The sequence below is a fragment of the Cylas formicarius genome, unplaced genomic scaffold (assembly GCF_029955315.1).
Source record: "Cylas formicarius isolate icCylForm1 unplaced genomic scaffold, icCylForm1.1 PGA_scaffold_6__28_contigs__length_40554024, whole genome shotgun sequence".
Classification (NCBI taxonomy): Eukaryota; Metazoa; Arthropoda; class Insecta; order Coleoptera; family Brentidae; genus Cylas; species Cylas formicarius.
In genome coordinates, this window is record NW_026844347.1 from 40,500,569 (window position 1) to 40,527,511 (window position 26,943).

At 37.0% G+C, this 26,943-nt stretch overlaps 2 protein-coding genes across 2 annotated transcripts in view; both read right to left on the reverse strand.

Moving 5' to 3' along the window:
* The window catches only part of LOC132703757 (uncharacterized), a 34,443-nt gene extending 22,310 nt beyond the window's left edge, over nucleotides 1–12,133 (reverse strand). The window contains exon 1 of the mRNA XM_060673202.1: nucleotides 9,848–12,133. Coding sequence (XP_060529185.1) covers nucleotides 9,848–11,591 — 1,744 coding nt within the window. The 5' untranslated portion in view covers nucleotides 11,592–12,133. The remainder of the gene's footprint in view (nucleotides 1–9,847) is intronic.
* On the reverse strand, nucleotides 603–26,850 carry LOC132703759 (protein kinase C-like 3). The gene is made up of 6 exons (XM_060673207.1): nucleotides 26,433–26,850; nucleotides 23,407–23,591; nucleotides 20,941–21,056; nucleotides 20,802–20,879; nucleotides 19,061–19,190; nucleotides 603–704 (listed from the first exon to the last, which is right to left on the reverse strand). Exons 1-5 carry the CDS (start codon nucleotides 26,565–26,567, stop codon nucleotides 19,114–19,116), a joined length of 591 nt encoding a protein of 196 aa, XP_060529190.1. The 5' UTR covers nucleotides 26,568–26,850; the 3' UTR covers nucleotides 603–704; nucleotides 19,061–19,113.
* Nucleotides 26,851–26,943: the final 93 nt, after the last annotated feature.

Below are 26,943 nucleotides of genomic sequence, written 5' to 3' on the forward strand. Positions count from 1 at the left end.
AATCTCGAAACCGGACAAAATTCTTGCATGTAATCAATTCTTCTACCAAAGAAAAATCCGAGAATCCATAGAAATCTCTAACTAACCTACCAATCTTAACCTCGTAGCCTGTGGAAGTTTCTTTGAAAATATTAACGACTTGTAACTGGTAAAGTGTCAAGTGTCTTTTATTTGTATTTTTTCAATAGGTTGGAGAGCCTTTATTTGGCCACCTAATGACATAAAAAAACTCCCGTTTCGTTTCCAGCTGAGCTTCAAGATAGTACTCGCAGTAGTTACGGTTAAACTTAGGAACTTTTGCGGATACCGGATTAAAAAAAAACCTTTTTAATTTATTTCGAAGTATATCCAATCGAACGTCAATTTCTTTTTTGCGCCAAATAATTGCTTTGTCCGCGTATCGTTGGCGACCGACAGTCGCATTCGAAAGAAAGGTTAGTTTTAAATCTAAAAATACGCCCGAAAAACGTATTTCGGGCACCAAACAGTCACCGGAGCGTGGGTAAAAAACGACAACTGGCGATCGGCAGGTAAAACGGTCGCAGTCGCATTTTTCCCCACCCGGCTCTATTTAAAACGCGTCCGTCATCGTAATCGCTTACCTTTTCGGACTTTTTCGATCGCCTCGACCACCAACTTCTGATTGATGCCGCACAGGTTTGCCGTCAACTTTTCGCACTTCTTGTGGCAGTTGACGTCGCAGTCTGAATGCGGAAAAATTAGCGAAATTCGAAGCCGACCGCGCCGCGTTACTGTCGCAAAAATCGAAACCCAACTTTGTTTCGGGGCTATTGCCTTAAAACCAACGTAAAAAAAGTGGCTCCGTCGTTCTTGAAAAAAATTTTTCGTTGGTATTGTCTGGACTGAGGAGCGGAGAAAATACGAAGTTTTATGCTTTTATGCTTTAATTATCTTTACATCACCCTATATTTTAAGTGACCCAGATAATTTTATCCCTGCGCCCGATATTTTATGACTTTGTTCTGAATGGTGAGAGATATTTAAATTTATTGAAGAACCGTATATCTCCATTAATTGATCATTTTCCGGACGATATTAAGGAAAAGATTGCTTTGCAACAAGACATGGCCTGTTAGAAACTGTTTAAATCAACGTTTCCATTTTGGATTGGTCGGTACGAGACCATCTATTGGGGCTGCATAAAAACCGAAGTGCTCAAAAATAGGTGTTCAAGTCTTAAAAATGAGAATTCGATAAGAGGTAGAAATACTTAACACAAACAGAAGCGATTATTGCGAAAATTGAAACCATATATACTACTAATATCGACAAAGGTGGAGGTTATATAGAAAACTTTGTGTAATTAGCAATAAGTTCTATTTACTTAGTGATTTTATATTGAATTTAAGTAATTAATGTTATTAAAAAAATGCAATAGGATGTTATATGGGTTTAGTTAGATTTAAAATAAAATACACGAGTTGTTGCATAAAATTGGTCATAACTCTAAATTACCGAATTTTGTAACAAAAGCTATATATATGAAATGACACAAAATTCAATCTCAAACACAGAAGAATTTATCGTGGAGTTTATTCGACTATTTAAATCGTTCCCTTGTCTTTGGAAAATGAAATGTCAAGAGTATGAAATTCTTATTGAAAAAATGCAGACCTTTGAAAAAAACGCAAACAGGGAAACCGTAGACAAGAAAATGAATTCTATATTAATATGGGAGTGAGTCGCTCTCTTTCTATTTCAAGATTTTTGTGGTTTTCCGCTGTTTTGGCACTTTTTATAATAACTCGTCTTCTCATCGCTTTGTTCGCACACTTTACAATAATCGCTTACATGCAGGTCTACTGTTCAACGGAAACTCAAGGTTTTATATGTGCGAATTTGCATAAACGTCAAAACCCACCTCCATATATGAAGAGATTCATAAAATTACCCAGGATAAACCCACATAGGGTAAAAGCAAAAGGTTCTTTGTAAAATTAATGAAATAATATTGTTAGATTACGTTCGAATATTTAAATATTGGCGCGATCTATCGATTTCGGATGCGTCGGGAAATCTTCGGGTCTATTCGCGCGCGTGAGCCGGGACGCCGCAGAGGGTGGCGACGGGCATCAGTTTGATGCCCTGCTCTGGCATGCACCGCTCGACATTGACGCCAAGATCGGAAAAGTCGTCTTTAAAACAATCTCGATTTATTTAAATCTAACATCAGGTGTGGGGTACACGTGTAATCGTTTAACGTAATTTGGAGTGTGCTATAATGGCCGAAGAAGAACTGAATCGATCTTTGGGCGCCATAGCGTCGATCCTTGAGAATTTGCAACAGCGTGTCGGTACAAAGGAGCCGTCGCCGACATCAACCACATCGCCAGCCACCCAAACCACTCCCATTTCGTTGGCCTTGCCGAGTTTTGACCCCGACAATATGGATAGTGGTATTTGGTTACAAAAAATTGAAGGGTATAAGAACGAATTTGCTTGGTCAGATCGGGAAACCGTGAGTAGAATTGGTCCATTTTTGCAAAAATCTGCACTAAGATGGTTTTCGGCATGGCAACCCACGGAAGAAACGTGGGAAAATTTTAAATTTGACTTTTCTGTATCTTTTCCCAAACAAAAGAATTTGGGTAAACTGTTAAGCGATGCTGTAAATTATCGTAGTTCCGATGCGCGCAGTTATGTTGAATACGCGAGAATTAAATTAGAAAAATTAAAGCGCACGCGGGCAAGTTGGTCTGATTCGGATTTGATCGAAATAATTGCTCATTCAATAGACGATCTTGCGGTCAGAACTGCGGCCTATAATTGTAGTGCCGCCTCTGTTAGTGATTTAATTGCATTTCTCTCTAATTACATAAAAATTCCTCTGGTCGAAAAATCGGCATCCGAATTGAATAAGAAAAATAATGTATTTTCACACAAAAAAACGACGCAGGCAAATTGTTATTCTTGCGGTCAATCGGGACACTTTTCTCGCGATTGTAAATCTAAAACTAAGAATACCAATAACTCGGATAATAAAGGGTTTGATGTTTGCCGATATTGTAAAAGACCTGGTCACGGCATTGAAAATTGTTTTCGTCGGCAAAATAAACAAAGTCGAGGAAGTGAAGTTTCAGAGTCCGGACAGGACCCAACCGTAAAGAAATTTAAATCTCATCACGTTTTGCTCAATTCACATAATTTTAATGAAAACAAGTTAAAAACTGTGCCTATCGTTATTTCGGGTTACACTACAAATTGTTTAATTGATACCGGCTCCACGTGTTCGCTAATAAAAGAAACGTTGGTAGACAAATTAAATCTAAAGAAAATTCCGCGTGTTACTCCTTTACGATGGTTCGACGGTACCATACATAATTCTTTTTCTTTTACCAAAGCATTGGTAGAGTTTCCCGAAATAAAAATAACGCTTGATCTTGTTATTGTGCCGCATAGTCATTCCAAATATGACGTTATCGTTGGTGAAAATGTTTACGAAAATAATGTAGTTTTAATAAAAAATAAAAACGTTCAAAAAATTATGCCCATGCTTGCGCTTACAAATTCTACTCGAACCATTCATAACTCGGAAATAACAAGTGATCTGGAGCATGCAGAAATGGCTGAACTAATCAAACTGCTGGGGAATTATCAGAATTTGTCAACTGCTACTGATTTTACCATTAAACCTGTCAATACCGGGGAATTAACCATCACATTGACAGAAAACAAAACTGTTTATCACCATCCCTACCGTATGTCGGAGTTTGAGCGTCAGAAAGTACGTGGCATCGTTGCTGATCTAATTAAAAACGAAATCGTCCGGGAGAGCAATTCTCCATTTGGGAGCCCGATTATACTCGTTAAGAAAAAAGATGGGACATTTCGATTGTGTGTCGATTATCGTCATTTGAATAAAATAACTTTAAGAGATCGGTATCCATTGCCACGTATTGACGATCAGCTCGATCGTTTAGGCAAAAATAAATTTTTCACGTCACTTGATATGGCTTCGGGCTTTCACCAAATCCCGATTAATCCCGAGTCGATTCCAAAAACCGCTTTCGTGACACCGGATGGTCAGTATGAGTATTTAAAAATGCCTTTTGGACTGGCCAATGGTCCTGCGGTCTTTCAGAGAGCAATTAATATGGCTTTAGGTAACCTAAAATATGACACCGCGGTTGTTTACATGGATGACATAGTAATACCCTCCATCACACTTGAGGATGGATTTTGTAAACTAAAATTAGTTCTTGATGCTTTGTCTAAAGCCGGATTTTCAATTAACCTTCGTAAATGTCGATTTTTTATGCAAAACATCACCTATTTAGGTCGTCAAATATCGGCTGATGGTATCCGACCTGATCCGAATAAAGTTAAAGCAGTCAAGGAAAGTCTGTCACCCACTAACGTGAAACAAGTGCGCCAATTCATCGGTTTGGCGAGCTACTTCCGTAAATTTATTCCCGCTTTTTCTTCCAAAGTAGCTTGTATAACTCACTTGACTCGTAATGATGTTCCCTTTGTTTGGACGACTGAATGTGAAAAAGCAAGGCAGTATGTTATTGATGTCCTTACTCAAAAACCCCTATTGTCAATTTTCGATTCAAATTTAGAGACTCAATTGCATACTGATGCGAGCAGTATTGGTTTCGGTGCTATTTTATTGCAGAAACACAGTGATACCTTTCGTCCAGTTGAATATTTCAGTCAAAAAACCAATCCAGATGAAGCTATGTATCATTCGTTTGAACTAGAGACTCTGGCCGTTGTGAAAGCTTTAAAAAATTTTCGTGTATATTTGCTTGGATTAAGATTCACTTTAGTAACTGATTGCAATTCCTTAAAATTATCTGCAAGCAAAAAAGAACTTAAGCCGCGGACCGCCCGCTGGTGGGCTTATATGCAGGATTTCGACTTCGAAATTGTTTATCGTAAGGGCTCTGAAATATCTCATGTTGACTTCCTTAGCAGGAACCCAATTGAAACTGTAGCTCATATCGATTCACAACCCAATTTTCATAAAAATTGGCTTACCGTATCACAAAGTCAAGATGAGGAATGTAAACAAATCATTCAATCTTTGAACGATGCTAAAGATGATGTCAAACGAAAATATAAATTAGAAAAAGAGACCTTATTTCGTATTACAACCAATAAAAATAACAAATCGTCTCAGTCTTTACTTTTTGTACCATCTAATAACCGTTATAGTCTTTTGAAAATATTTCACGATGATCAAAGTCACATAGGTTGGGAAAAAACTCTTGCCTCAATCAGACTTTACTTTTGGTTTCCCCATATGACCAGGTATGTTAAAAAGTATGTTGAACACTGTTTGATATGTGCAGTACGAAAAAATCAGACGGGTCCTAAACAAGGCTTCCTTACTTCTATCCCAAAGCCCGATGAACCATTCCATACAGTTCATGTCGACTGTCTGGGCCCCTTACCAGGTAATCCAAAAAACTATAAATATATCCTTGTTATAATTGACGCCTTCTCCAAATTCTGTCTCCTATATCCTCAATCCACCGTTACTACAGAAGAAACAACACAAAATTTTGCTAAATTCCTCAGCATATTTGGCACGCCCTCCAAACTAATTCACGACGCTGGAACTAATTTCATAGCAAAAATATTTAAATCATTTACCGAATATTTTGGCATCGAATTACACGTGACAACCCCCGGTGTTCATCGCTCCAACGGACAAATAGAACGCTATATGCGAACTATTACCAATTTGTTAAGAGTTGAATCCAATAAAGTAACAGATTGGCCGAACAAAGTATGGAAGATCCAGTTAGTAATCAATACTACGAAACAAAAGACGACTGGTTGCTCACCTTTTAAGTTAGTATTTGGTCGAGAGGGTCAAACGCCTCAAATTCGTACAGTCTTAACCGATTTGCCAATCCCTGATGAAACTAAATCTCCAGTGGATTATTCCGCAGTTATAAAGAAACTACGGCAAAATTCAGAAAGGCAGTTGAATTATCTAAATAAGAAGCGAAGAGACAATCAGCTGTATAAAGTAGGTGATACTGTTTTGTTAAGCCGAGGTCAAAGACCTGAAAAGTTTTCTTGTGAATTTGTTGGTCCTTACATAATCAAGAGATCACTTACCAATAATCGGTATTTGATTAAGAAATTAGGTACTCCGAAAACTTTTAAATGTTCTAAGGATCAGTTGCGGCATTGGCCTACTGATTGGACGCCTGACGATTTCCAAAGATTATTACAACTAGACAATTGTAAGTACATAATTTGACTTGTTGTGCCGTGTTAGATTGATTTGAGTTGTGTATATAAAACTAATTTAAATAGTCTTTGGAGTATTTTGTGTTTTGATTTTGTTGTTTGAGAGCCCATCGCAAATACGTGCTTATTGCAGTATTTCCATCGCGCTGCTCAAGTCAACTCTGTGTTTTGATTTTGTTGTTTGAGAGCCCATCGCAAATACGTGCTTATTGCAGTATTTCCATCGCGCTGCTCAAGTCAACTCTGTGTTTTGATTTTGTTGTTTGAGAGCCCATCGCAAATACGTGCTTATTGCAGTATTTCCATCGCGCTGCTCAAGTCAACTCTGTGTTTTGATTTTGTTGTTTGAGAGCCCATCGCAAATACGTGCTTATTGCAGTATTTCCATCGCGCTGCTCAAGTCAACTCTGTGTTTTGATTTTGTTGTTTGAGAGCCCATCGCAAATACGTGCTTATTGCAGTATTTCCATCGTGCTACTCAAGTCAACTCTGTATTTGTAAATGCGTGCTTACTACAGAATTTCCATCGTGTCTGTCAGCTTGTGAGTTATTACGTAAATCTAGTCCCAATTGTTTGTGAAATTCATTTGATTGATGAATTCTCGTTTTTTGTTCATTACAGGGAACTCTGGGACGGCTGATGATAAATCTGCAGAATGAAAGGTTTACGAATTTTTACCGATGTACACATCTATATATTTTAACGTTGCTGTAAAGAAATAAAACTTTGTTTTTTTTCTGTGTGTTCATGTCTGTGACACTTCAAATGAGTCATGCATTCCGAGAGCGGAATGTTGTCAGTTTGGCCGTGTTAGATTACGTTCGAATATTTAAATATTGGCGCGATCTATCGATTTCGGATGCGTCGGGAAATCTTCGGGTCTATTCGCGCGCGTGAGCCGGGACGCCGCAGAGGGTGGCGACGGGCATCAGTTTGATGCCCTGCTCTGGCATGCACCGCTCGACATTGACGCCAAGATCGGAAAAGTCGTCTTTAAAACAATCTCGATTTATTTAAATCTAACAATATTCCAAATAGAATCCGATGGTTCAAAGGGATGTCAATTTTTAGTATCTTTGATATCGCCGGCTTGAAACATTCTCGTGTCCCTTGTTTTGTAAATTGAGTTGTGTCTGCGTCTGGTTGACCGGTGTTTGTTAAAATACTGAAAACTAAATTCCGTATGTCCTGGATAAACGACTTTGGGGAGTTCAGTTCAGGTCATATTCTCTATTCTGAGAGTCCTTTACAATGGAATCCCATAAAGGAAATGCAACTGATTATCAAAAAAATCAAGGAAATCGATAAAAAAAAACGATAACAGAGTCTCCCTTCACTAAAGTTCCTATTGCTGAAACTATCAATTATAATAATATATTCTAATAACTAATAATAGTCTTACAAAACGGCACTTCAACTTCCAAAAGAAAATGAGTCTCAAAGCAACACGTGCACTGCGTTTATAACATTACTGACCACATATAGTAAGTAATTATATAACAGCATATAAGCAAAGTGGAATGCCAAGCAGTTTCTGTTAAGCTCTGAACAAGGCAAGGCAAAGAGTATTTAACAAAAATGACAGCGAAAGAAGAATGAAGTTTTGTTTATGGTTTATTCAATTGAATATGCCAAAACGAATGTAAAAAATTCTGAATGTCTGAAATCGACTTTTTCGTCTTTCGAGACTTTACGACACAAATAATGTTCCGAAATCTGCTGGGTTATTTTAAGTCTGTTATCAGAATTTTTATCTCTAATAAAAAATTTAGGATTTTTTTTGGTACTTCTTTTTGCAGGCCAGTGTATATTGCGGCGAATAGCGCGGTTATATTCTGATGTTAAACGCCATTCGTTGCCGTTGTATCTCCATAAATCAACCAGGTATAAATATAACGCAAATTGCCCGCACCCGGGAGTTGTATCTGTTTCACTCCCAACGCGATCTGCTTAAAATGGTTTGGAATCTAAATAATAAACCAAACTACGTGACGAGTATGGTCCACGCGTCAAACATCTAAAATCGTTTTTTCAGGTAAAAATAACACAAATTTTACGCATAAACTTGATTTGGTTTCGATATACAGGGTGTCAAAATATTTATTTCAAAAAAAAAATTAATTAACATGCTAATCAAAATAAGAAAAAATATTACTCGAAGTTCAAAACCTCTATTTTTTCCAGAAAAACAAGAAAAAATATTTCTGGAAAGGCAATATATAATTCTAAATATAAAAAAAGATTTTTTTTGAGTCATTGCGATATGCGTAAAAAGTTTATCCGGAAATGGCTTAAAAAAAAAAGCATTCCCTATCCGGAAAATTACGCTTGGAAAAATATTGCTGATCGTCCAAAAAGTTAGAAATTAAATTTTGTAAAAAGTCGTATAATGTATCGCTAAAGCCGTATTTCTTTAAATTTGGACGTCCTAGAAGAAATCAGATTGGAAAAATGAATTTTTGTTTTAAATTTCACATTCGTAAAAAACTAAAAAAGAAACAACTTTTTCCAGTAAAATTTATTTGACATTTTTTAAACATAACCGATTTTTTTCAAATTTGGCATGTAAAAATCTGCGTAAGTTGATTCAGTCATTATGTTTTGCGCGCGACTATTCGAAAATTTCAAGTTGAAATTGCATTGTGTAACAATATCAACTACGCCGCTGGAAATATTTAAGACGGACAATACAATGGCCGGCGGTCGCGTCACCCAAGGCACCGCCCGAGGGCACAAACGATAAGTTTGTTTACACAGGTGCGGGCAATTACCGACGAGCTTGTTTAAGAATATTTGGATTTTTGCAATGGGCGGTCAGTCTGTTTGTGTACGAAACGTTTTCCTGTCCGAGTTTTCGATAAGACTACGATTATTTCATTCTTAACAATTGTAAATTAATAAAATCTTTAAGAATGACGTTTTACTCTCCGCTTGATGATTCAAGTGAAAAGTGTCCAAATCAATAATGATACTTAATGGGAAGCTACAGAATGCGTAGTGAATAAATTGGAATAATTTAATAATTTTTTTGGATTTTTCACGAATGCAAAATCACTTATGTACATCCGAAGTGGAAGTGAACGATTTAAACATCTAAAATATCTAATCGTAGTGTGCCGTTCTCTTTTTCACTCTCATTTGACCATTTTGTGGGGCATCTTTTCGTCGTCTTCTGCAATTTTTACAATGCAGAAACAGGCAATTCGAATGATTGCAAGAATTGGCTACCGAGATAATTGTCAATCGTGGTTTAGGAGCTTAAATCGTGAAAATATTCCTAGAAATGTAGACAATCATAATTTTTTTAGTAGATTTGGCAACAATCTACTGAAAGCACCACTAAAATTTACTCATAAATATTAGATCGTTAAATCTCATTTCTGTTAAAAAGAAAATTAAAGAATACCATTTACTGGTACTGCTTTTATATACTGTCATGGATTAAATTGTTATTTGTATGTTGTTGTTCTTCTTTTTATCTTGTATGTTTCCACTAGTTATAAATTACAGGAATGTTGTCGAAGCTGATATTCGCCGCGAAATAAACGATCCGGAACATAAAAAGCAGCTAAACCTCAACTTTTCAATATCACACACGCTCACGCAAATCGAGACCTTTGTCCTTGACCCTTCCCGAATCGAATCCCGAATCGTTTGACGACGTGCTGGCGCCGACCTTGCTCGACGCCTTCTCCTTCCCGTCTTCCTCCTGCTCCTCCTCCTCGCACTCACTGTCCTCCTCACTACTTTCACTCTCACTATCCTCGCTCTCCGCGCTCTGATCCTTTTGCCACCTGCGCGGGATGTGCCTCGCCCTGATAAACTTCGGTTTCGCGTAGATCTCCAGCTCGCACTCGTCCTTCTGATCGGGCTTCTTGAAAGGGTGCATCCATCGGGACAACCGGTTGTTTTGCAGAGGCACGAACGAAGGCTCGGGCTCGGGCGACGGCTCTTTTTCCGCGGGCTCCGACTCCGGAGGTTCGAACACCTCCAGGTCCGGGTCTTCCTTGGTCGCCTTGTTGACGAGCGAACGTTTCGACACCATCTTCTTCGCTCCACTCTCCACTTTCTTCTCCGGTTTGGGGAACGTCGGGGGAACGTTCGACGAGCCCCTCGCTTTGCTTAGTTGCTCCACGGAGACGATTGTCAGCTTGACGTTCTCGGCGCTCTTGGTGCGGTTCACTTTGGTCGTAATCGTGTAGCTGACCGCCTCTTCCGACTTGCACTTGACGAGTCTCGGGTGCTTGGTCTCTCCCGAGCTCGACGCGCTTTTCTTCTTCAGTATGCTCGTCACCACGTGGTGCTCGGGATGAGGCAGGCGCACCACGCCCTCCAGCAAGTTCGACTTGTCGGGCCGTTCCGGAATTTCCTCGACAGTCACGTTGAACCTGAACCGTTTCTCCTTCTTCACCTCGCTGACTTCGTCGATGACCGCCTTGAAACTGGGCTTGACTTTCTCTTCGATGTCGCCCACCGAAGACTTGATGACGGGCCTCGCTCTGGCCGGTATCATTTCGATCTCCACCTGCGAGATATCTTTGATCATGTCGGTGAGCGAGCTGTCTCTGCGAGGCTTGTACGACCCCGCGGGGGGCGGCGGCTCGAAATCCCCGCCCAGAACCAGGTCGTTTTCCGCGTCGATGAGCGCGTCCAAAAGCTCGACGTCCTCGGCGGAGAGCGCGGACGACGTCCTCCTTATCTCCCTGAGGACGTCGTCGTGAGACACCTGCCTGCTCTGCCTGCGACGCACGTCTATCGGCTGGCCGGGGTTCAGGTCCTGCACGGCCGAGCCGATCACGTCGCAGATGTCCTTGAAGCTGGGCGCCTTCTTCAGCGCGACGTTCTCCTTGCTCTTGCTCCGAATCAGGAACTTCTCTTTGAGGAGCTCGCCGGGCGTTTTCTTCCTCACCTTCGCTTCCGTCACGAGCTCGTCCGGCTCGAAGTTGTCGCGCCAGCTGCCGAGCGTGTCTTTGTGGATCGTCTGCAGCCGTACCGTCGGCCTGTCTCTCCTGATCGCGCTCGGCTTGGCCTCCGCGGGCGACGCTTTCTTCGGGCTCCGCTTGGTCTCGTACTGCCGGTACTTGTTCACCGAGACGTCTATATCGGCGGTGTTGATCTTCACCGGTCTTCGACGGTAAACGATTTTGGGCGAGTCGACGCGTCTCAGGGGCGAGATTCCTCTCGACTCGCTGATGGTCGTCAGGTGAGGCGCGAAGCCGCGAAAGTTCACGCGGTGGAACTGCTTCGGCGGCAGTATGTTGGACGCGACTATGGAGGAATGATTGGCGTAAGGACCCCTGAGCAGGCCGTTGTAGCCGCTGGTGGGGGTGTAGACGTTGAGCTCGGAGTAGTACGACATTTCGATCGGCCTATTAATAACGGGCACGTGGATGGATATCGCGCGTCGAGGTGCGGTCGGTAACTAGCCGAGTGTTTGGAACGGGATTGTGTGCGCGCCTATTTTTAATGTCCGATTGTGTGTGACGTGTGGGCCGCCGCGCGAGAGCGTGTGCGTGCGGGACACCTGTAACGAAGCTGGTCGCTTCTCTTTTTTTTTTTCGAAAGCGTCCGTCCGACACTGATAAAAGGTGACAGACGACGATTCGGTGGAAATACTAAGTCATTGTCTGTATATTTTTGTTTACAATGTAACTCATCCGGGTTATAGATGGATGTGTCCATCGTGAACCCTGCATTTTCTCCCTGTGGCCAACCCGAGATTCCGAAAATAAGCAGCCGGAAATAAGAATCTATCGAGCACTGCGTAAATCCAGACGCTAAATTCCGGATAATTTTACAACTTCGTTAACTGCGCACCATACTAAACCATCATATACTTACGGAATTCCAAGCATCCACAATGGAACCTAGTGGAACCCATCACCACTCCGAGTATTTTGTAGATATTGTAAACAACCAAAATATTATGTCCTTAATACAAGTTTGTTAGCTCTGAAATCTAAAATTGATGCACAAAATTCCAAAGAGATCGTCGCTAACGCTAGAGGAAGCGATGCCTGCATAAGTTTTCGTTCAAGATAAGTTTTACGCACCCGATGATAACCCTCTCTTCTCCGGTGGTAGCGAAGATATTGACGATACCATCTGGCGATAGACAGCTACACTTTTTTCTCGATCATCTAAATTCTCGCAGACCGTCCACTAAATTAACCGTTGAGAAAGACAAGAAGAACTGTCTATCGTTTCTAATTGTAAATAGAAATTATGGATTTATCAGCATCTCTGTAAAACTAAGTAGTTTTAAAATTGATTTGTTTATCATGGCTACACTCCAAAAATATCTATTGACAAAACAGTAGAAAGATGTGATTTAGGTTTAAGACTGTATTCAAGTCCGGGACCACATTAACAACAAAGCCAGAAACATCGACTAAACAGAAAGTGTATTTACCAAATCCTCTGGGAATGTGAAAAATCATATATCCCAAAAACGACAAATTTTTAATACCTTAGATAACGTTACCTATTCCGGAAATTTATAAATTTAAGAAAGATAGTAAATCAGCCAGATGAACAGAACACCCCCTACATAAAAATAAAAATTTCAAAAACTAGATCAAACCATGACGCCTTTTAAGTCACAAATAAGATACACAATTTCCTTTTTTTAAGCGATTTATCCTTTTCTATTAAAAATTAAACTAAAACTCGTAGCTCGTGAATTAGATATCGGCTTTTGTTTTGAAAATTTAACATGTTTAACAAGACGCAATTTTTTTTTTGCTAAAACTTTGTTTCTGTAAGCATTTTCTTTGCAGTTTGGCGAGCCAGATACGTTCATATTAGACCTCAAAAAATAGTTACATATTTGTGTAAATATGGTATTTTGCCGGATGGCGAAGGCAGAGCAGAAACGTGATAATTTTCCATCTTAATTGCTCCTTGATTATACTTATCTGGAAAATATTTTTCTTGTAACGTTTAAATTTACGAACAAATATCTGGCACATCTATAAGCTCTCCATTGTCAAATGCATCTAAAACAAAAACTAAACTGGAACTTTGTTGGATCATTCAGTTTATAGAAACCAAACATAGGAGAAATTAATCGAAAAAAAAAAGTTCCAATCATGCGCTGAGTTTGAAATACCACGAGGTTAGTCTTGCTTCTCCGGCCGCCGAAAGAACGTTACGTAGCCATGTTTTATTCACGACGCCGAAAAAGAAACGAAATTGCTTTTTAAAACGCGTAGAGTACCACCCCCCGCCGCCGACGCTAATGGTGCCGAATATGCGCTTCAATTGCGCGTTACGACCAGCGTATATTTGTTCTCGCTAATTGTTTGGCTTCGAGGCGATTTTATTAACAGCCTGTCGCGCCGTTCGAACGCCCGTTAATTTAGGGCCGAATGGTGACGTGTTAACAACTTTTTAACGTTTCGATTGAAATGCCAGTAGAAACTAACCAAAGGTGAATGAAATCTCAATTAACAGTAAACTCCAAGATGTTTCACATATGTCTATGGCAAAATTAGTTCAAAATAAGACTTTCCAAAATAATACAATATTTACAAGAGCAAAGCAAAGGAAAGATAGTCATCATAACTATCGATTTTCCAGAATATATTACAATAAAGAAACAGTTTCTTAAACCAGACATATACCAAAATATACGATATCCATCGAGTTGTATCAAAAACAAATCAACACTGTAATTACAGATTCATCACTTTTTAAGGACAGTGAAAAAAATAAAGAAAGGAACAAAATTCCTTTGGCTGGCCTATAGAGTGAACGAAAAATATAAGCAGTGTTAAATAATCTAATTTCCTAATACTTCCGCGGAGATACAGCAAACTAATGTATCGTATAACCTTATATTTGAATTTAGGTGGTTTTCGAAATGGCGATATATTAGTTTTTTTAAAAATTAAAATAGTTTTGCGACGAAAAAAATTGTGCTGTTTTATATATACAGCTGTGACTGACTGTTAATCCACGAAATAAATAAAAAATGTAATGTAATGAACGCGACAAAATATTAAAAAAATATGGTATCGCGGTTCGAGTGTTTCGCAATTTATTTTTAAAACGACTTTCGGGTGACAAATGTGCTTTTTCCCGCGGTCTAACCTTTTCGAAAATTTTATTTACGGAAAGAAATTACGGACGCGCGCTTATTTCGACACACCCGATAGTTATTTCGGTTATTTCGTCGACGTTGCCAGATTTCGGTAAATTTCCCTAGACCCGGCGATTTTGAAAGCGGAAAACTTTTGCCGAAACACCGGAAGAAAAATTAAAGTGAAACGTCTCATTGAGAATCCGCATTAATATATCTTAAACGTCGTAATGAATACTGCATATCTCAAAAACTGCCATAGCTTTAACTGTAAAGTTCAACACATGCAGCAACACAATGTTCTCAGATTTCGCGGTGGTATTAATAATTCTGATTCACACAAAGTTGATATGTTGGAATACCTAGAAAATTCTGAAATCTTTTTATTAAAACCGGTAAATCTGATAACACTGCTGTCAAATTTTAGGAGCGATTTTTAGACCCATTTTAAAAAGAAAAAAGTACATGAATTTAAATAAATAAAACAAATTTATTATTTTTATTTATCTTCTTGTTAGCAGTATACATTATTTCCTTAAAACTGTAAAAATAAAAAGAACGGCCTTCTAATATTTTTTGTCTGAAGGGCACTAGTCGGTAACAAAAACTAGATATTTTGTTTTAAATAGTTATTTTATTTTTCACAAAAAAAAGTTCAGCAGACTCGATCTCTTTTTTTTGTCCATCGAACGGTTTTCACGTAAAAATAAGCGGGAACCATACATCTGATTAAAAAAATCAGGAAATTAATTTTTTTAGAAATGATTGGACATTGTAATATTAAGAAAGAAATTAATGTCAGTATGTTTAGCACATGGAGGTTTCTTTTTGAAATGGGCCCAAAAATTGCCCTCTTAATTATTAACATTGAATTAGAAAACACCCGGTATATGGAATATATTTTTCTTCTTTTGCTCGCTATTATCAATATTTTATCGCTATCGAATCAATGCGTTTTGTTTTTTTGACAGGTGGAATGGTGGTAATTATTTTTTGAGGGAAGGTTCCTCAAAATCCATTAAGACATACTTTAAGACACGCTATATCGGTGACAGGCGGTGGATTATCCTCGCGTTTGACATTTCTTGACAAATTCGATAAAACGTTTAAGTTTTGTTATATAGGAATTTGATTAAAAAGAATCCAAATGTTATTTTTCTTTCGTCGACGCGGCAACCTCGGGTCCCGCAACGTCCGAACGATCGACGACCGGGTCAGTTAGAAGAAGAAAAAAGGAAAACAGTTTAAATTTAAATTTAAATTCATTATACAATTTAAAAACCCAACAGCGAAAGGAAAAAAAACAATTAATTGCATTTGAAACAAAAGGGGCGCGCGTATAAATATGAAATGTGCGTTTAAAAACGCGCGGTTTCATTGAAATAGTTTTTAAAAGCCCGGGGGATAACGTGAAAAACCAATAAATGCAAAATATTTCCCGGTGTAAAACAAGTTTTTTTTCACGTTTCGGTTCGTATCTACGCGCGCTTTGATTATACCGGGTGTTCTAGTATTAGATATTTCGAAAAGAAAATTAAGTAAAGTACAAGAAATTCCAACCTTCACTAAAACCATTAATTAATTAATTAATAACCATTAACATCTTCTTTCAATGCTCTTCGCTCTGTTGGAACGTCTCGAAATGGTTGTCGTTACTTTCTTTGCCGCGAGGTGGCTTTTTCTGATATGATGGCAAAAAAATTCATATAACAATATTACTTCTCAAACAATTCGCTATTTACATTATCAGCCATTTTGAAATATCACCAACCCATCAATTGTTGAAGTTATAACTAAGTTTCCAATGGAAAAACCATTTAAAAAATGAATTCAACTTATCTTATGACAGAAAAACTTCTTTCTGTGAGGTCATTTGAAAACTGTTATCTACAAAAATATTAAAAGTGTAAATTTTAATTAGTTAAAAAACGCTATTTCCTTAAACTGTGACAGGATTTCACGATGTCAACTGAGCAATATTAGAAATTAATTTTATTATAATTATTATTTTTATTTATTTTTAATAAAAGACTTAAATTTCAAATTTACAGTCGTTCCTTGAAGATTCCTTGTTACCTAAACAGTCCTTTAAATCAAATTCTTTCCGAAAACGCTTTAAGGGACAAGGAGTTTGATCCTAAGAAAAACATAATGAATTGACGTCGTCGAGGGTTAGCGATAGCGTCATGGAAAATATTCGCCGCTGTTTGTTGTATTGACCTTTTGCAATTTCGCCATCATATTTAATTCAATAACTAACGATTGTCTTATTGAGATTTATTCGAAATAAAATAAATAAAATTGTTTCAGTTTTTTTTACGACTACGTCATAAACGCCGTCTAGCGGTGAGGTTGACAATAGGAAAAGACCTTTTTAATGACTCCAACATTATTGAAACCGCTTTCCATGCAAAGATGGAGCAAAAAAAAGGGGTGCGAGTAAACATCGATCGGAATAAAATACGGCGGTCGAGCGCGTAAAACTTTACACTACCTGGCGGCAAACGCAATTCAATAGAGAGGCGTTAACAGTCGAGTCAAACTGGAAACTAATAATGACCCTACGAAACGGCTAATAAAAGCATATTTTAAGGTGCATTTGAGCGAACGTAAACCCGGTTGGATGCCGGCCAGATCGGGGGAAGTTTTCCGGTACCAGTTGTAAAGAAAATGCGCCACGACTCTACCTGGCGGCGATTAACCCAAAATGGGTTTATTAAAACGCGTTACGTATGTAATTTCCAGCATAGTCTCTCCGCGGACAAATCGTCCAATAAGACACGAAATTTTTTTTTGACGGTCTTGTTTCGTTCGCAAAGTCAAGATATATAATATACAGGGCGATTCATAAAAGATGCGGGAAACCAAACTTTTTTTTAATGGAATACCCTGAATATCATTAGTAGCATTAGTAGATGCTCCCTTTTATGCTCATTCATGCAATGTGGGGTGGTTATGGTGTATACTGAGTATTTTCGGATTTATGGCCTATCTTGGAGTTAGTTCGAATCGTTTACACAGGTATAGTCAAAATATTAATTTTCGTGATCAAATCATTTCAAATACATTTAATAATTACTTAGTCAGTATTTTTTAAGGTATACAAATGTTTAGCAGTCCAGGTCCAAAATATTACTGACCTCTGAACTGAAGATGATGTTTTTAAATCGCAGCTTTTGGTGTCACGCAAATACTTCTTCTCATTATTATTAAACTGCCCAGTCCAGACATTGCTAGCAATAAACAAAATGGAACTTAATTAAACGGATCTTTTCATGTTTAACAATATTAATGTTTATATTGTTTAAATTCTTTACCATATTGTATTAACATGTAACGAATAAAAGAATTATTTTTGATATATACATATTCATATTTTTGAACGGTTTGAAAACTTTATTGGTAACGAATGGATATCCTTCAAAAAATACTAAGTTTAGGTATAGGGAGTGCTTAATAAAATTGGAAAAGCATTAATACGAGTAATTGATGGAATTATAATATAAAAGGTGTTAATTTTTCAAGAAAATTAATATTTTCCATTTTGGCTCACCCTGTATACATGATTCGAACTAAAACATCGCCATAAATCCGAAACAATCCTAAATATATAGGGTGTTGCGATTATAAACATATATGTTTCGTTTTCCGCATATTTATGGATCACCCGGTATATTTGAAAATAATTAAAAATTGTTTCTATTAGTCTCATCTACAACCTGCTTATTTAACACTTTTCTCTAAAACAAATAATAAACGAGACATATTACTTTGATACTATTTGAACGTCCTTTATATTCTTTGGACATCTCCTTTCTTCTTGACGGCGAAATTGCAGGACTTGGAATGAACACAAATATATCTAATAAAACATATCTAATATTTAAAGACAATTTTATTCACCTTTTTTCCGTTTGGTACTTTACTATTATCTATTACATCAGACAATTCACGCATATTTTGCATATCATACATATAATTTTCAAACAATTTTTAAAACAAGGAATTAAGTTGGTATTACTTAGTGTACCATATTCGTTATTAGAACAAAACGCGAGTTTTTCTGTTCTTTCGAACCTTTAACAAATATGCAAAAAAAACAAATTTTTACCACTAAATTAAATTAAAATAAAATGAAAAAATATAACATTTGTTTATTGGCAAAGAATCCACTGAAATAGTTTTTAGGTTAGTGTTTCATGGTAACCGATCAAATCTACTGTGTTTTGCTGGCACTCGATGAACACAATATTTGCCGTTGTTGGAAATCGAAAAATAAATTTTAATTGTTTCATTTTCGAACACAATTTGGTGCGGAATTTTCTCACCGAATACCGCACAAAGTCGAACTAAATCCAGAAAATGTTTCTCGCTCATGATATGTCTACAAAATTTTCAAAATATTCATTAGCTCGAACAAACTTTGAGAAATAATTCGATCTCTAGTGGCGTTACTAGTGGTACTGTCTTTTCAAATTTATAAAGTCGTCCGTTTTCTCTGCTGGTTCATTTGTTAGTCGATTGTCAAGTCAATTGTCGATTTCGATTTACGACGACGTCACTATGTTTTAATTTTCTGTTACTCCGAAAATCCCAAGCGGCCCCTTGCAACAAAAAGGGTTTGGAAATTTTAAATAATTTCAGGCGAAAACAAAAAAAAGTTGCGACAGTAACCGACGAACCGGCGAACGTAAAATAAACGGCCCCGCGCATCCGTCACTTTCGAGGACGACGTAACGACTCACCCGCGCATTTCAGGCCCTGTTTGTAAATCCCGTAGAGCAGGGAACCGCAGTGGTCACAGAACGTCGGCGACATGAAGGTGTGCACTTTGAACCTGTGCGGCACATCCACTTTGAACCGCTCCCGTAGATACTGAAGTTACGTGGAAAATCACGGCGGTGCAAATGCGGGGTGTGAGGTGAGTAAAGTAGGAGAAAATAATTACCGAGAAGGAATCAATCATTGGCGTGCGAAGTCATATCGTAAAATAATAGTGAATTTCGAAGTTTTTATTGAAATAATGTAGGAAAATGATAGTAAGGGGTGGCATCAAACATTACATGATGTATCAGAAAGTAAAAAATTATGGAAAAACTAGGATATGTTTCATGTTTATTTTTCTTACAAGTCAGAAGTGGGATACAACTTGTTATTTCGTTTGTTATTTATTAATAATGATAAAAACGAAAGGAAATAAAAACATGGCTGTGATAAGAAACAAATCTGAGATTTTTAAGTAGACGAGACGTGTAATTAAAAGAACGAAGAATGAAATAATCTGGTATGCGTGTTTGCTATAAAGATTTTTTGTCGGTAATTTCAAAGCAAAACTCGCTACGGTATCGTATCGCTATATTTTGAAGTATTAAGCAAGAATCTATGATGACGAAAGTCGCAATGGTTTTTCAAAGAGTTACATGAAAATTAACAACGTATTTTCAAGTGATAAACGAAAACCGTCACTATTTTAAAGTGTTAAGCGAAAGTCGCTTTGGTTATGATTTGATGAACGAAAGCCGCTATGATTTTGAAGTAATAGAGGAAAGTCTCTATGATTTCGAAAGAGTCATACGAAAGACGCTATGATTTTAAAGTAATAAAGGAAAGTCTCTGTGATTTTGAAAGACAGACTAAAGTCGTCATAATTTGGAAGTGTTAAGCGAAAGTCGCTTTGGTTATGATATGATGATCAAAAGCCGCCAGAATTTTCAAGTAATAACGAAAAATCTCTATGATATTACAGTATTAAACGAAATGCTATCTCTGATTGTAAAGAGTTAGATTTTGAAATATTTGAAATGTTAAGCAAAAGTTCGCTATGATTTTAAAAGAATTAGATGAACATTTTTCAAAGAAGCGTTCAGTTTGCGTTAAGGAAGTAATAATTGGATGAAAGTCGCTATGATTTTGAAAAATGAAGGCGGAAGTAGCTATAATTTTGGAGTGTTAATCGCTATAGTTTTGAATAAACATGACACCTAAGGAAAAAGACACTGTTCTGATTGTGTATTCTTGCGAGCGAAGTTTGTAGTTGTAATCATAGACATTAAAATTTGTTCGTGATGATTTGAGGCCCGGCGAAATAAATAACAGAATAATTAAGACAGATGAAAAAAAACAGAAACGTGAAATTTCCCATGGTTCACTTTTAGCATCTTACAAAATGCAAATACTTTTTTTTTTGTTTGTTTAAGATTTGTTTTGAATTCGAAGAATCGTTTAGAAAAAAACATTATCTGTTGTTTCATTAAACCTAGTTATAAATTAAATATAATTAATTAAATTCAGAAACTGGCCCGAAGTCACTAGAAACTTTTTTTTGGGGCAAATTAAAAAGTGAACGTTATGATAACAAATTCGAGACTCTCAAACAGAATCGTTGTTTTTTTTTAACAAAAAGGAGACCGCGTGTTTATTTATGCACGTTCCGAATATTTTTAGAACGAAACAATAGGAGAAGCTCTCCGTCACTTACGATCGTACTTTCCGAATTTATCCCGGATCCGGGGCACTTTCCCAGGAGCTTGTCGTGGCACTTCTTGTGGACCGCGGTCTGGCAACCTGCAACGGCGTGAAAAAACGTAACCGTACGGGGTAACGGGGACGCGCGCAATATCCCTACTCTGGCATTGGTATCCCTGTTTGCCGAAACCCCACAGGAAATCCTTGCAGAAAGCGCAGAACGTCGGCTGCCGGAAAAACTTGGCGAGGAACTTGTGGCCCCTCACTTGGTGCACCCTGAAAGGAGCTTCCGCGTTACCGTAACATTATCGAAAATAGAATTAATAATAAAGCGACTGAGATTTTAATTACGATTTTTCAACGGCCTGACTTCATAATACTGCTCGTTTTCTTTACAAAACGACTGAGTCAACGAAACAGTTTTCAAAACGTATGGGAAAATGGTAAATACAAAACTTGTAAAGATTGTTACGATGCACGATTTAAAGTTAACTTAAAGCTCAGAAAAGCGTGGCGACTAAAACACATTCTTTTCAAAAGGAACACCTTATTGTTAAATTTTTGTTCGAATGCTTTTTAAAATTCTTCATTTTTTTAGTAATATTAATATACACCTAAAAGTAATTTTTTTTAAAGTACTAATTTTTGCAAAAATGTTATGATATGATTGAGCTATTAATAATTCAAAACTTTCACTTATGTGACATTATAATTATGTACCTTTTCTTTTTTTCTTTTATGTTCGACATACAGGGTGTCCAAGATAAGCGGTTGGAGGTACAGCTTAGGTAAATTAAGAAAAAAATCGTGTTCTTTGCAGTTTATTTACGTTCACAATATTTATATATTTTTATATTTTCGTTTAAATTTTATATCCGACGTTTCGTCTTCGAGAAACCACCGCCAAATTTATTTTTGTATTTTTATTTTATTTATATTATAATTAGAAATTATTTATATATTTTATTACAAATTCGACGATGTATGGCGTGCCATGTACGAAGTTTAGTATACGAGGGTTTCTAATTAGACTGGTAGTAATGGCGACACATGCGACGTTGCCACATTTATGTTTTTTACCTAAATTACCAAACTTTCTTGTTTAAAATGGAAAGGGTATATTTTTATTTAATTTTTCCTGTACCCAAATTCGACCGTTTTCGCAGGAGTGACACAAAAAACAAATAAATTACAATTTAATTAATTGAAAAATGACTGTTTGCAACGGCTCGATGTTCCCCTGAGCATCTGGAACTTGTCGCGATGTTGTCAGATCTGAGCAAAATTAACGGCACCCCGCACGTTTGTCACATAAAAAAAAGACTGATTTTGGTCTACCTATGCGTGTCACGTGAACTAACGTCAAATTTATCGGGACGCGTCATTTCTCGCTCCAAACGAACGACTGAAAAATACTTCAGCGATTAATTTCACGGCGACGACGGTCGTCTTTAACGACAACCGACCGAAACCGGTAAAATCGGAGGCGGTTTCGCGAAACGAGGCTCTCTCTATTAATTTAGCGTCCCGTTTCGACCGGGCTCGATTAATGGCTGCGAACGCCCCAATTTGCTGGATTATTTGCGCACTTGAAGAAATGAAAACAAGAGAGCCGAGAAAATACTTAGAGAATTTATTGCATTTTATTTACAAATATTAATTTATTTATTCTGCTGTATTCAATATACAATACAATAAGATATAAATAGATAATTTGCAGAAAAGGAGATGAAAGCAATTAAAAATTGATCAAAGTTCGACCCCCATACAGTAATACATAACTTTTAACTATCAATTCGCTGGAGTAACACGTACTTATAGGTAGGTAATATAAAAAAGAAAAAAAATCATAAATAGGCTAGAAAACCTCCGATCCCTATTCTTTCCAAAGAACGAAACAGATCCGTGATGTGCTGAGAACTCAGTTTGTTCTTTTAAATCTCTAATAATTGTTCCGAAGTATACTAAGTACCGGAGACAAACGAATACGGTACCAGGCACCAGTATAAAATCTTGCGACACACCGCAGTTTCTCTAGCTGATTGACCAAGAATTATCTCGACGTATCCGAAAATCCGACATAGTTTAAAAACAGCTAATTATGGTAGTGACAACTTTAAAGTATTTATAAGCTTTTTTTCTTACGATTTTATTTTGGTTTCATTTATATTTATTTAAATGGGACTATGGTATGGGCCCAAAATTAGAGGATTTTCAAAATTTTATGCATTTAAATGCGCACATAATCACAGCACTTTAGCAAAAAAAAGTACCAACGGGGTCCTTTAAGAGTTCCTTAGTTGGCGTGAAGCTTATTTTGAAGATACTTATCTAAAAAAAACTAGTTGAAGTTGAAATTATAAAAAATCTGGAACAAAAAATGTCTAGCAGCAGGTAAAAAAGCTAATAGCATTTTTGAAGCATTATTTCAGTCGTGTATCAGACTATACAACCACTTTGTGTTTGAGTTCTCCCTGGGACCACAACGCGAAGACTTTAAACATTTTTTCTTTCAAAAAGGCACGTTTTCACTTCGGATCAACTATTTTCGATAACGATATCGTCGACTACAGTCAAATTCAGAATTCTTTACGAAGAATAGGTTTTTACGTTCTCAATCTGGTACCTTTGGTGTTTGACGGCGCCCCTTCTGCGATTAATCTCCCTGCCGAAAATCTTCTGGAAATCATCGTCTTCCGATTCCGTCGAAATGCTGGGCATCAGCGGCGCGATGGAGTTGGAACCCGCGCTGTAGGTCGAGCCCTCCGTCAACCGGTGCACCATGTCCTGGTTCGAGACGCGACTCTTGCTCTAGAAGACATCCAAAAACATATCGATTCTCATCGAAACGTTCCTCCCGATGATTTTGAACGAAAACAAAAAAAAATACGTCGCCTCCGAAACCCGACCACCTTATATTTACGTAAAATTTCAATGTATATATGTAGTACGCACGTAATAATTAGGTAAATATTAGTTCGTTAAGGCAGATAGGCGGCTTATTATTTTTTTTGTTCTCTTAATGGTATAATGGCGGACGTACCCCCGAGAACGACCAAGACGACTGTATAGCTCTCCAGCGGGAACTATAACTAGAACTGACGACGTAATTGTTCTTATCGACGTGTTAAATTACAATATTGTGCCTATAAAAAGATTTAGAAAAGCCAATGCAAATCTTGACGCGATATCGTTCTTCCAATGACTAATTAACATCGCGTATATTTTCGACTCTTTTTTTTTGAGCTCGTAATAATAATAACATTGATTTATTTTTATAAAGACCGTCAAAAATAAATTATTAACGAAAAAAAATTAAATAAACTTACATATAAAACAATTAAATATAAATACCATGGTTTCCTATTTTAACCGAAAAATTAGCAATCAGAATATTTCTTATAGAGTTCGATGAAAAAAACATATTTTCGCTTTTACCGGAAGTACACCGAAAATTGGTAAAGCAAATGGGAACAAACTGGCAAGGGAAGTCCTAAAAAGTTATTATTTAAAGCTATTTTTCGTAAATTGTGTCGCTTTTATTTTAAATTATATCTCAACCAAATAATTAATCAGACAAATGTCGCAATCAAAAAAGAAGACGCTATTTTAGTTCATGTTTTAAGTTACCACTGAATTCCGGTTCAACAACTTTTGTCTTTATATTTGAATTTATATGATTCGTGCGCCATGAGAGTTATGAAACATCAAGTTAATCGTGTTGAAAGTGCGTCATCTAAGTACTGTTTACAAACATGGAGTTGAAATAAGAAATTTTAAGTATAAGAGGAATAGGTAGTTAGAACGGAATCACCCACGCATCAAACGAAACGTTGAAACAATTGAAAACAAAGGCAGTGGAAATCTAAACAAATTATTTATTACAAATGTATTACATTATCCTAACATTTCAACCCTTTTATGAGATGAAAATTGCTATTTAGAATGCGAGTATTTTTAACTGGTAACTTTTTAGTAACAGACTCGAAGAATAGGGGTAATGCATAATTCCGAAACTGTGTTTGAGTGCTTAATTATTTTTGTATCCCATCGAGTGAAAAACAAAGCTTTTGCGTTTTGACTTTAATACGGAAATCCTTTTATACGGGGCAAATTTTTAAAATCCCCAGTCTTGTGATCAAAATTTTGGTTTAAAAAATTAGTATTTTCCTTGTGCTTTCATTACTAAAGTTACATAGATATACATTTTTTTTATTTTACCTGCAAAATATTTGCGTGGCCAATACCATTTCATAATTGGCCGGCACAGAAAACACGTCTATAAGTAGTTTTGGTTAGTTTTGATTAGTTTACCCGCATATTGCTTACTAAATTTAATCAAACGCGCTCAAGGCAATTTTATTTACATTACTTACATTTTCTTGTTTACAAAAATAAGAATACTTTGGTAACCGGCCTTTATAACTTCCACAGGCTGCGGCAATTCCCAATTCCATCTTTCGGAAAGACAAACACTCAAACCAATTCATATAAATAAAGACGCTTTTTCAGACATGTTTGTTTTATTTTGTGTTTCCAAATGAATACAACGATTATTTTTGATGTCTTACACATTTTTTTGAATCACTTTTGTCGAAAAGTAAGAATGACGGTAACATAATAAGACTAATATCCAGCCGTGTTCCTTTAAAACTGACGGTACGCGTTGAAACTTATTCGGGAAAAAATTAAACAGTAAAATTTTTGACCTCGTTTTTTTTTCTACGAACTATACATTAAATACAAACGGAAAAATGGGAAAATCTGCATTACTGATTAGCTGAATACTTTATTTTCTTAGAAGTGTCAATAAAATAATAGAAAACAAATTGAATTATACAAAGAAAAAATAAAATGTCTCGAGGCAACGGAAAATAAGTTAAAAAAACCGATACCTCAACTAATTTTATTTATTTTCTGTATTTTTATAAAGGTAATTTATGCCGTTAATGCATGAGGCATAAAAAGTTGCAAAAATACTCGGAAAAAATGAAATTTGATGGTTTCGATTTCGTTTTTTCCATATATTGTTTATTTTTGGTCTTGTTTTATGCTTTCTAAATCATTTAGATATCAATAACAGAAACAAAAATATTTTCTTATATTTCATATATATATTCAGGATGTTTAAAAAGGACACTGCCCAGATCACCCGTTTAATTACCCAAATTTCTCCACATTTCCTTAAATCTTCTCGTATTGACCTATAATACAACGTTTTATCAGGATTTTAATGCTTTCAAACAAAACCAATTAAAAGAGGATAAATAAAAACTGTGTATACCAGTATTTTAATAAAGACGTTTACCCGAAAAATGAATGGATATGTGGATATAACAAAAAAAAATTTTCTATAATGTATTCCCTTCTTACTTTTTGCTGGTGCTAAAAAGGTTGGACGGAAATAGCGGTCACCACATTCATAATTGTACGGAATATGCGTTATTAGGGTCGACCGATAGTAGGGCAGAACTAGAATCTGCTTAATGGTTAAATATATAGAAACACAATGAAAATGCGTAAAAAATAGAATATGTTTAATCTAATAATTGAGCAAATAAACATTTTTCCGTTTTTGTTTTCGGTAAGCTTTTTTGCGAGATTTGCGGAACACCCAAACATTTTTCCCGGGAGCCGCCACTGCCCGCTTACCTTCCTCGCGTTGGCGCCGCTGTACCCCGCGATCTCCACGTACTTGGGGGCCTTCCCCGTGATCCTGCGTTCCGCCGAGCGGTGCCATTCCCTGCTTTTCTTTTGTTTGGAAACGGACCCCCCGGTGAACATCATATTAGAAGCGTCCTCCTCAACTCGCTGACCATATTAGTCGACTCGGAAGCGACACCACTCAAACCGCTCGGACGACGTCACGACGGCACTTTGCGGATTTAAATTTTCAATACGGAGCACGGGTTTTAATTCCGCCTAATCTGGTTTGGGTAAAGGCGCAAGAAGAAAACTTATAAATACTTTTTATGTAAGCGATATCCGCGCGTATTCTCGACTATGCCTCTCTCTGATGTTTTCGCTTCGATGCGATTATTTTTAGAACGCACAATAACCATCCCGTCTGACGGACGCTCCTCTCCTTAAGGATCCGACCTTATTTATTTATATTCGCACGCCGTACACACCGGAATCTCAGACGTTCGCACATGTAAACGCG

What these genes read in the sequence shown, in the direction of transcription:
- LOC132703759 (XM_060673207.1), bottom strand. Translation starts at nt 26,567, where the DNA reads ATGATGTTCACCGGGGGGTCCGTTTCCAAACAAAAGAAAAGCAGGGAA. An exon ending in GCGGCGCCAACGCGAGGAAG is followed by an intron (nt 23,592 to 26,432) that starts GTAAGCGGGCAG and finishes GATGTCTTCTAG; the next exon opens with AGCAAGAGTCGCGTCTCGAA. An exon ending in ACAGGGATACCAATGCCAGA is followed by an intron (nt 20,880 to 20,940) that starts GTAGGGATATTG and finishes ACGCCGTTGCAG; the next exon opens with GTTGCCAGACCGCGGTCCAC.